The 11,759-nt window shown below is 46.9% G+C and overlaps 1 protein-coding gene across 1 annotated transcript; it reads right to left on the reverse strand.

Moving 5' to 3' along the window:
* Nucleotides 1-2,891: 2,891 nt before the first annotated feature.
* Nucleotides 2,892-8,309, reverse strand: LOC148303200 (uncharacterized). The gene is made up of 2 exons (XM_088270369.1): nt 8,109-8,309; nt 2,892-7,001 (listed from the first exon to the last, which is right to left on the reverse strand). Exons 1-2 carry the CDS (start codon nt 8,307-8,309, stop codon nt 2,892-2,894), a joined length of 4,311 nt encoding a protein of 1,436 aa, XP_088126495.1.
* Nucleotides 8,310-11,759: the final 3,450 nt, after the last annotated feature.

The following is an 11,759-nucleotide window of genomic DNA, read 5'->3' on the forward strand; positions in this document are numbered from 1 at the left end:
AAATTTATTGCATCTGATACTAGTCATAATTGATACTGTCACATGATATAAAATAATGCATTGGTATATAAAATAATAATAATCGATATTGATTGACAATAAAATTGCGTTGTAAAACATTTTGACAAAACGTTTTGAAAGTAATTGATTTCTATAAGCAAATGTTTCGCTGAAATTAATTTTATTTATTTATTATTTGTTTGTTTAAAGAAACACACACATATTGGCACAACCATAATGTTTTCCTTTTCATGTTGGGACTTTGCTCTGATAACATTTGATTATATAATTTTTGTGGTCGAACCATCGTAAGACATTATACATAATATATTTACATATTTATGATGGAAAAACCGCAAAGTTAGCCCATCAAATACAATGGAACATGCACTGTTGTTTATTTCACAGTATCATAAAAAAAATGTGAAAAAACTCATTGTCTGAATAATGTTGAATTGAAAAATAAGACGATAGCTACATAAAACATGGCTAACCGTTGATTAATTATGTTTAATTTAGCATTATGTCCTATTTAAAATACAAAGACATTTGCATTTGTTTAAATTAACATAGTTAAAATAATTGAAACATATAAAACAATTAAAAAAGAGAAATATTTGTGTTTTTATTATTTACACAAATATTTCAATTTCATACTATTTCTGTGAGCCTAAGCGGCTCATTATTAGAAATAGGTATCAAAGTGTGGTAGAGTGGGTTCGAACCGAAAAACTCTGACTTAAGAGTCCACGACACTAACCCCGGGACCACAACCCGACACAAATTAACACTGCCAGTTTCGGTAAAGCAGTCCTCCAATCGACAGTTAATTTTAAACCGTCGTAAGAGCAGCTCTCTCATCGACAAATGATTTAAAAATTGGAGGACTGCTCTCCCGAAACTATTGATGTTAGTTAAAAATTTAAATTGGGTAATACTTTAGCTAAGTTAATTACATCATGAATAATTATGTTATAAATATATATACAGTATTAAGTGTAAACAGTTAACGCTGACCCATTAGTCACACTTTATATGTTTTAGTGCTGTTACTGCGTGGCTAGACTGCATAGTTTCTGTACCATGTTTTGAAATGCAAATTTTTATGTTTTAAACGTCTTTTTAGACCTTTTGATTAATAATATTCATAATGGCTTCTGACTTTCATAAATACTATTAAAAACAGAAAGGGTGATGACTTAAATGATCATTTACTATATCAGTTTATCCTACCATAAGATATTTCTTTGCATAAAATGCATTTCATAATTTCGAATAGTTTTAAAATCATTTTCAATTTCAAATGTCCCAAGAGTGTACTTTATTGTATAAAATATGAAATACCGATAAATTCAATTAAATTTACTAGACCGAAAAAGCTATTTCATTTAAGTTAACAAAAAGTCAACGAGTCAGTTGCATAAAATTATGGATTCAATTACATGCAAGTTAGAAATTCAATATGCGAGGTGTATTTAGAAAGGTGTACTGTGTACCTGTAAAGTACGTGCAATAAGGAAGAGAGAACACTAAAATGGGTATTTGTGTTACTGGATTGTGTATTCAATGCATTTTGTAAAGTTCAAAAGGCAAATATATTATTATACACAATTCTTTGTACTTGTGCTAATGAATGTATTGCGATTCGTGCATTATTCATCGGAAAGTTGTGAACTTAGTACACATGTAAGAATATGACTTTATAATTAATTCCTAATGTTGATGTCTGGTTTATTTGTAATAATACTGGATATATCCACAGAAAGTCTATACACCTTGTAAGAGTGATCTTTCATTATATTTTTTCCCTCTTGACAACTAGCCGTTGTTCCAACACTTCGAGAATAAACGTCTGAAATTTTTAAAAGTAGAATAAAATAACAACAATTCTATAAAATGCAGTTCCACCAAGAAATGTCAGTACAAAATCAGTACTTAAATCTAAATTGTTTTATCACAGTTCACTTGCCTACCAGGCTGGTTTCTTCCCAGCAATAAGCAAATGCTGAGAAGTTCCTGATTGGCCCACACTAGATTATCCTTCCCGTTCCCAACACTATTTTTGTTCCCAACACGTTTTTTTTTATTAATAAATATAATTGTAACCGGCGTGGGTTACGTGCGATGACTCTCAAAAATGTACACGCCTGGCCTTCTTCGGAATCTCCCAACTATGCCACCGTTGTAAGGGGTGACGTTCCAGACGGCCCCGCCGTACCGAGTTACCGAGTAAGCTGGATACGGACGGAGGTGAATGGATGTATGAGCGGAAGAGCGGGCACTGGACCGACAAGTCAACCTCAATAGCCCTGATAAGGGCTTTCCGAAACTGGTCCGTGAATCGGTATAATGAGGCGAAGCGGTCCAGGCTGGCGGCGCGGCGAGTCGTCCAAGGAGCGGGAGCGGAGAAATGAAACACAGGTTTCAACAGTCACACCAGAACTAGTTTATTCTCTCAAAATGCGCCCTCTATATACCCGGCCGTGATCGCGTACCGCCCGACAGTGGGAAAGTACAGCCAATCAGCGGCCGGGGGAGAGAGACAGCCATATCTCTGTCTCTCTCTAATGGGCACCGGACGGGCTACACTTTCATACCGTACCGGTGCCGTTCCAACAGTTCGTTATTACATTACAATTTACAAGTTTATTTTATCAGTAATCTATTTATACAACTTAACATCTAGGCGCATTTAATATTAACATTGTCTTATTCTTTCTTACATCTAATACATTCTGTAAATACATGAGAAATCGGTAGAATCCATAGAGGCCCTTCTTCGGGTCGCATTCCGACGGGCGACCGTTTCGCTCGCCGCCAGGCGCCTGGAATTCTTTTTCAGGGCCGCCGTACGGGGTGTGCGATCCGTCCGTAACACTCCCCCCGTGCAGCTAGTCTGCACCTAAATTCTCGGGGACGGGTCGCGCGCCTTCTCTTCTTATTACCGCGATCTTTGCGGCCGGCCTGGTGTAGACCCCCCTAGGGGTCTTTACCTCCACGACTCGTACTTGGCCGTCTGCTGCTTGGTCGGCTCGGGTCACTATTCCCCGCGGCCAACAGTTCCTCGGCAGGTTCGGGTCGACAATTACGACCATGTCGTCCTTCTGGATCGGAGGCGCGGGATCGCGCCATTTCTTCCGTTGGGCCAACGTTGGGAGATATTCCCGCAGCCAGCGCCGCCAGAACATATCCGCGGATCTCTGGGCGATCCGCCACTGTTTGCGAAGGCAGGCTCCTTCGTCGTCTTCGTCGTAATGCGCCAGCGTGGGGTGCGCATTAGCGGTTCCGATGAGCAGGTGGTTCGGGGTGAGGGGTATAGCTTCCTCGGGCTGCAGAGTCACCTGTGTAAGTGGACGGTTGTTAACTGAATACTCTGCCTCGGCCAGTATCGTTTTCAGGGTCTCCTCCTTCGGAGCCTGTTCGTTTAAAGTCGCCTTGAGAGCTCGTTTTACCGACCTAACGAGCCTCTCCCATGCCCCACCCATGTGTGGGGAAGATGGCGGTATGTATTCCCATCTTATGTTCCGAATTGTCAGCTCCGCCAACAATTTTCCATCCTTCCGTAGTTCCGTCACGGCGTCGCGCATCTCTTTGTCGGCGCCGTGGAAATTGGTCCCGTTGTCGGAGTACAGGGCGATGGGGCACCCTCTCCGGGAAATCATCCGCCTCACTGCCATTATCGTGGAGTCCGCTTGCAGTGAGGACGCGAGTTCTAGGTGGATGGCGCGTGTAACCATACACGTAAAAAGAACGCCATAACGTTTTTCCCGTCTTCGGCCGACAGTCACGGCTATCGGCCCGAAGAAATCTACTCCGCAGTGCGCAAAGGGCGGTGCGCCGTACGCAAGCCGGGATGCGGGCAACTGTCCCATCAGTGGGATCCTTGGTCTGCTCCGAGCTGTCTCACATGTCTGACATTCCCGTGATATTTTCTTAGCGGCGTCCCTCAGCCGCAGGATATGATACTTCGTTCGTAGGTCTGCTACAGTTCTTTCTGTTCCTGGATGTCCACCTTTCTTGTGGACATGTTCAATCAATAGCCGCACATATCGGCATGCTCCGTCGAGGACGGGTGGGGCAGTGAGGCCTGCCGCGAATTCGGACGCGGCCTTAAGGCGTGTACCCATTCGTATTATTCCATTGCTGTCCAAGTACGGCGTCGCGGCGTACAGACGGCTTCCGGGCGGGCTTCCCTTTCCCTCCCGCAGCATTTGCAGCTCGTCTTGAAATGAGCTTTCTTGTGACTTCCTAATCCACATGTTTTCAGCGTCCTGCATCTCCGCGGCGCGCAACTCAAACCCCCCTCCGGGTTGTCCTGTGACCGAGTGCCGCCGGCATCTGGAGATGAATCGTAGTACCCAGGCGGTCGTGCGCACCAGCCGGGTCCAGGAGGAGAACCGCTCCACCTGCGGGAGGGCCTCCTCGTTCCTTGTGTGTCCGACAAACTGTCGAACCGGTTTTTCTTCGAGCGCTTCTGCGCTTGGTCTCGTTCGCCCAACTTTCTCTGTGGGCCATTCTGTCTCTTCCTCCCTCAAGAAACGCGGGCCCCCAAACCACAGTCCGTCTCTTGAGAGGTCAGGGGTCCCCTTGTCGCGGGTTCCAATGTCCGCCGGGTTTTCCTTTGTGGGGACCCATTTCCATTCTTCACGCGTGGTCAACTCATCGATCTCTCCCAATCGATTGGCCACGAACGTTGCATATTTCAAAGGATCATTGCGTATCCAACACAGCACCGTGCTGGAGTCCGTCCAGTAGATCGTTCTTACTATCCTCGCCTGACTCTCCCTTTTGATGGTGGCAGCCATCCGTGCCGCCATCAGTGCCGCCTGTAGCTCTAGGCGCGGTATGGAGAGCGGCTTCAGGGGGGCCACTTTCGATTTGGCCATCACGAACGCCGCGTCGCCGGCGTTCACAAAGTAGGCTATCGCACAACAAGCCTGTTCAGATGCGTCGCAGAAGATGTGCAGCGTCACGAGTCGCCCTTTAGACTGTAGCACACATCTTGGTATTCTGCATTCGTTGTTCTCCATCAGCCGGCGCCACTCTGACCATCTCTCAGAGTGCTCCGGCAACAGCGGCTCATCCCAGCCCGTCTTTGATCGCCAGACGGCCTGTAGGATAATTTTTGACCGCACGGTGAGGCACGTAATAAAGCCGACCGGGTCAAAAATACTCATCGTCGCGCTCAGCATTTGGCGCTTGGTGGGGTTCTCGGGGATCGAGGCCATCTCGGTCCCATATTCGAAGAGAAACGTGTCGCTCCTGGGGTTCCACATTAAACCCAGGACTCTTTCCGTTGTATTTGCTTCTCCTATTCTGATGGCATTTTCCGCCTTTTCCTTTTCCGCAATGCCTTTCAGGACTCCTGGCTTATTAGACGCCCACCTCGTGAGCTCAAAGCCTCCCCTTAGGAGCACCTGCCTCAGGCCATGTATGAGGGATGCGGCCGCTTCTTCGCTGTCGGTCGCATCCAAATAGTCATCCATATACATTCGTCCTTGTATGGCCGCCGCGGCGGCCGGAAATTCGTGTGCGTACGTTTGGGCGACCTTGTCGCGGACAAACTGGGCACTACTGGGCGAGCATTTCGCGCCGAACATCATCGATGTCAACATGTACGTTTCGGGTTCATCCCGGCTATTCGTTCGCCACAGGAACCTTTGCGATGGCTGGTCAGCTTCATTGATCCTGATTCGCAGAAACATCTCCTTGATGTCTGCGGCTACCGCCACGGCCCCTTCCCTGAATCGAAGGAGGTTCCCCAACAGCGAGGACAGGAGGTCTGGTCCTGTCAGTAAGTGGTCATTCAATGACGTCCCCCGGTGCTGGGCGGCAGCGTCAAATACCACTCTTATCTTACCCGGCTTGTTCGGGTTACTCACAGCGAAGTGAGGTAAATACCACTCCCTCGGGTGGTGCACATTCTCTTCTGCGGGGTCGAGCTTCACAGCATATCCTTTTCCAATATATTCACTTATCTTGGCCTTGTAAGCCGCTGCCAATGCCGCGTCACGTCCTAGCTTCCTTTCTAGAGAGTGAAGCCTGTTCAAGGCTGCCTGGCGATTGCACGGCAGTACGTCTCCGTCCCGAGCCCATAATAGCCCGGTCTCCCATTGGCCTGACGGGAGCTGTCTTGTAGTATTCTTCAAGAGTTCCAATGCGCGCTTATCGGTTGCGCGATTCCTTTCGGCGGTGGAGACGCCCAATGACTCCACGGCGAAGTTTCTCTTCAATAGCTCGTCCAACCCTTGCTCGACCCGGTTGTTTGGCAGATTGAAGTTGGGGTGTACGGTACCCCCGTACGTTACTGGCCCCAGTGTGGTCACTATGGTCAGCTGACCATCCTCCCGAAGCACTGGAGTGTCGATCGGGAACATGAGAGACGCGTTATCGAGGCCGATCAGCATCTGCGGTCTGATGACGCGAGCTCCAGTCCGCGCGGGCGCGCCACTTTTGTGTACAAGGTCCAAGTCCTTGATGGTCCTCGCCCCGATCTCGAATTCCCCGTTGTGATCACTTATCAAGGTCACCGTTACACGCTGCGACCTGTGTGTGTTGCTTTGTCCAGTCGCACCTTTTATCGTCAGATTCCTTGCTATCCCCGTAGCACCTATCGCGCGGGCGACACCCTCCTCGAGGAGGGTCACAGACGCAGCCTCGTCCAACAAGGCGAACACTTTTGCGGTCCCCCGCGGTCCCTTCAAAGTAACCGGCAGCACTTTGAATGTGACCGGGACCTCACAGTCATTTGTCCACAGCACCTGCGCATTGTCCACAACTTCCTCACTTTTCACGGCTTCCGCGGCACCATCCGTGCGGTAGTGTAGGATTCTATTGTGGTGTCTCCGGCAGATTTCACACTTTCTTGCTTCACACTCGGGCACCCTGTGCCCTGATTCCAAACACTGGAAACACAGTTTGGACAGCCGCACAAATTCCCAGCGGTCGTCCACGGTCTTCTTCTCGAACCGTTTGCATCGGCGTAAGTTATGCCCGCTGGCCTTACAAAATACGCATTCCTTGTCACTCGTCGTGTCGCGCGTCGCAAACACGTGACTCCTTGGCTCGACGCGTCGAGCGTTCTCGCGGCGGGCGGGCTCGGCGCACTTGTCGCGCTGACCCGCGCGCTCCTTGTCTCTGTTCCTCGCCACCATTCTGAACAGACCTCCGTGGCGCGTGATGCCGGCGGTGATCTCGTCAAGCCAAGCGGCGAGATCGTAGATACTGCTCCTCGTCTCGCGGCGGCGATCGCGGAACCAATCCCACCGGAGTTGCGTCGGCATCTTGGCAACCATCTCCGCTAGCAGCTGCGGGTTGTCGAGATAGCAAGCGTCCATCCCGTCCACGGTGGTGATGACGTTGCGTATCGAAACCGCAAAATCCACGACTGCTTCGTCCGCGGGGTGGTCGGCGAGACTCGGCATCCTCCGGGCGTCTTCCAGTATCTGCGCGATGATGAGTGTCGGGCTGCCGAAGGCGTCCTCCAGCGTCCGCAATATTTCCGACACGTTGCGCGGATACAGTAGCAGGCCTGCTACCATGTGACGCGCACGCCCTTCCAGTGCGCGCGCCAATCTTCCGATGTTGTCAGCGTCCCCTATCCCCCATCTCTCAGTAGATTGGAGATATGCCGCGTTGAAGCGGCGCCATTCCCTCGGGTCTCCGCTGAACTTGGGCAACTCCGGCGGCTGCCCCGACCATCGAAAGTAGTCCCCGCCTCGGGGTGAGGGCTCCGCGTAGATTGCTCTTCCGTCATCTCTGCGGTGCCGTTCGTCCGGTCGAGCTCTGTCGACCCATTCGCGTACCGGGTAGCGATCGCGTTCGTCCGGTGCGCGCCAACGCAAGCCAGAGGTTTCCATACGCCTCGGCTCCGCGTTGCCAGTAGGCGCCGGGCCATGTCCCCCGGGCGCTTCTCCTCTGTGGCCGGTCAGTTCGTCCCGCGATTCCCCAGCGAATCGCGTAGGTTCCGGATCCAACACCGGAACCGGTAGAGCTGCGGCCGATGTCCTGAATCCTGTTCTGGGCTGATTGGCGGCGTCGTCCTGCCGCGTTCGTAGGTGGGTGGATTGTTCGACACCCGGTATAACCTCCCCCCCTGGGGAGCTTACGTTAGCTGCTGTCCACTGTGACAGGAGCTCACGGAGTTGCTGGAACTGCCTCTCGCTGCTAGCGGCTAGCTCCGCCATCTGGCGGCGCAAGTCGCTACTCGCATCAGTTCGGACTGAACTGACCGAGTCCCGACCCTCCTCACGGCGCTGCTCTTCGGGCTCCATGGCGACGTTGCGTCCCGACCTCAGGGATGCAGGCATCGTAGCTGGAGACTGCGTTGAAGGATCCGGCTCGAAGGACCAAAATGTAACCGGCGTGGGTTACGTGCGATGACTCTCAAAAATGTACACGCCTGGCCTTCTTCGGAATCTCCCAACTATGCCACCGTTGTAAGGGGTGACGTTCCAGACGGCCCCGCCGTACCGAGTTACCGAGTAAGCTGGATACGGACGGAGGTGAATGGATGTATGAGCGGAAGAGCGGGCACTGGACCGACAAGTCAACCTCAATAGCCCTGATAAGGGCTTTCCGAAACTGGTCCGTGAATCGGTATAATGAGGCGAAGCGGTCCAGGCTGGCGGCGCGGCGAGTCGTCCAAGGAGCGGGAGCGGAGAAATGAAACACAGGTTTCAACAGTCACACCAGAACTAGTTTATTCTCTCAAAATGCGCCCTCTATATACCCGGCCGTGATCGCGTACCGCCCGACAGTGGGAAAGTACAGCCAATCAGCGGCCGGGGGAGAGAGACAGCCATATCTCTGTCTCTCTCTAATGGGCACCGGACGGGCTACACTTTCATACCGTACCGGTGCCGTTCCAACAGTTCGTTATTACATTACAATTTACAAGTTTATTTTATCAGTAATCTATTTATACAACTTAACATCTAGGCGCATTTAATATTAACATTGTCTTATTCTTTCTTACATCTAATACATTCTGTAAATACATGAGAAATCGGTAGAATCCATAGAGGCCCTTCTTCGGGTCGCATTCCGACGGGCGACCGTTTCGCTCGCCGCCAGGCGCCTGGAATTCTTTTTCAGGGCCGCCGTACGGGGTGTGCGATCCGTCCGTAACAATAATTTAATAAAAAAAATAATAAAAAATAGGTAGAAGAAACAAAAATGCACTTAATGATGCTATACCTTGAACATAATATGCAAGGTAATTAATAAATGCAACTCCCATTTTAAAAAAAAAACTTGGCTTTAGGCTTTTTTCTGTGTTTTTAAAAAGTATGTGTTTCCTAAGATGCACCACTGTCAAAAAATATTATTTGGTAATCGAAAAGGGGATACCTATTATTTATTTTTAATTGTCCCTTATCTGCATATATGGTGCCTAGGGCACTGTATCAGAGCAATGCAACGTATTCTTCATCGTAAATTGCTTGAAGGCAATGTGATCGCTCTTATACATCAGGCGTCTGACATTAATGTATGTACTAAGATTATACGACATTCCATCTGAACTTTATCAGCCTCTTTTTTTTTTGAATTACCTAACGTCCAAGTGACTCTGAAATCTAGCTACGGCTTATGCAACACCGTTTATCATGTCCCTACTCAGGCTTCAACTTCATAAGTCTCTTTATGTTTAAAGTTACTATAATTTCATGTAATTCATGAGTGAAAATTCTAGGCAAAAACATTCGCTACTTTATCAGCCTCAGTGGAGCATAGAGCACTGTATTTAATCGATGCAGTTTTAACTAGAGGTGTGACTAATGGGTAACTGTTACCCGATTGGGATGGTTGACTTTTTCTCGGCTTATATTTCTTTCCAGCTTAAATTGTGACATGTCAAATTGTCATGTATAATAAATAGTAGCTAGAAGTACGCAAAACGCAACCAAATTTGTGTACTGATTGCCGTGATTAGCTTTAAATTATCTAATCTAAACACCCAATTACGTAATAAAGCTGTTTTAATCGATCGTCCGTAGTTTTAACTTGATTATCAATTACATGAAGGCAAGTTGATCGGTCCTTCGATTCCGATACCGTCAGTCCAGAGTAGGGTCAAACAGGGGTAACAATATTAATAATAATAAAACCCTTATCCGCACCCCAATGGTGCATAGGGCACTGCGTCATATAAACGCAGTGTTATCTTGATCGTTTACGCATGAAGGAAAGCTGATCAGCCCTCCGCTTCAGGTACCAGTCCAGGGTAATATTGAATAAATATAACAGTTTTTTGATAGATTTATATTATCCACTGACACTTCGTGATGCAATTGCATTTTAATATATTATTATATATAATAAAGTGGAAAAGCTAAAAATATTGGTTTTAATCTAATAATATATTTAAATATAACAGTGAAAAAAATGCTTAAATTTATTTTACCCTCCTTGGGAATCGAACCCGGGACCTACACAAACGGTAGCAGAGCGTGCTTACCATTACACTACGGAGGCGGACCAATATTAATATTATTTATTATATCGGACACTGGATTTTTCACCCTGCGGATGAGGTGTCAATTTAAAGATGCTCAGACTTCCATCTTCTGTCATAAAGAAGGAAGAGCGATACATACGTGTTTTATATCACCTTTCAGGCGCCCTTGAGGTAGTATATTACGAAAATGGCGCTATATAAAATATTTCAAATTATTATTATATCAAGTTGAGACACCTTTAAATAAACAGTGGTATTGTTAACGCAGTGTTCGCCTCCGTAGTGTAATGGTCAGCACGCTCGGCTACCGTTCTGGAAGTCCCGGTTTCGATTCCCAGGGGGGTCAAATAAATATAAGTGATTTTTTTCACTGTAATATTTATTCAATACTACCCTGGACTGGTCCTGAAGCGGGGGGCTGATCACCTTTCCTTCATGTGTAAACGATCAAGATAACACTGCGTTTATATAAAGCAGTGCCCTATGCACCATTGGGGTGCGGATAAGGGTTTTATATATATTATATTATATTGTTAACACCCTCAGTTATTGGCACCACTGATTTCACAAGTGAATATCATGCAATATCAGACGTGTATTGGAATGCTAAATATTGCATTTTTATTCCATGAATTTACTATCCATTTTTATTTAATGTTTTACTTAGTAAATACCACTACTTCTTAAAATCTACTGTGACACGTGTTTTGACGCATTCCGCACCATTTTCAAACACCTTATGTGAAGCTAATTCTAAATTTTAGAGTTGGGTCCTTGGGACGTTGAAGGTTGAAGAGGGGGTAGGAGCTGTTCCTTATTTTTATTTATTTATTAAATTTTTTATTATTATTTTTAATCGCATCATTTTCAAACTCCGTATTTTATTTAGAAAGTAGATTTTTAAAAACAGTGGTATTTACCAAGTAAAACTTTTATTAAAAATGGATAGGTTTTACCAAAAAGTGACCGCCGAATCAATTGATGAAAATATTATCTTTACTAACGGCTTTTTTTCTGCAATTAATTGATTCGGCAGCCACTTTTTGGTAACATTAATGATAATAATTCATTTAAATAATTTATATAGCGTCATTTTCGTAAAATACTACCTTAATGGCGCTTACCAATTAATTACATCAATACCTATTATTTTTTGACATCTCATCAAAGATGAAGAAGAATATGGAAGTCTGGGCATTTACGGGGCTTACGACCGTCATAGGCTGGTTTGAGTGATCACTTTACACACGTGTAACATTCACCAATTCTACCCATTATTGACAACCACGCTACTCAAATT

This window comes from Brachycentrus maculatus, unplaced genomic scaffold (assembly GCF_059751285.1).
Source record: "Brachycentrus maculatus isolate JH-2025_06_01 unplaced genomic scaffold, ASM5975128v1 h1tg000380l, whole genome shotgun sequence".
NCBI classification, from domain to species: Eukaryota; Metazoa; Arthropoda; class Insecta; order Trichoptera; family Brachycentridae; genus Brachycentrus; species Brachycentrus maculatus.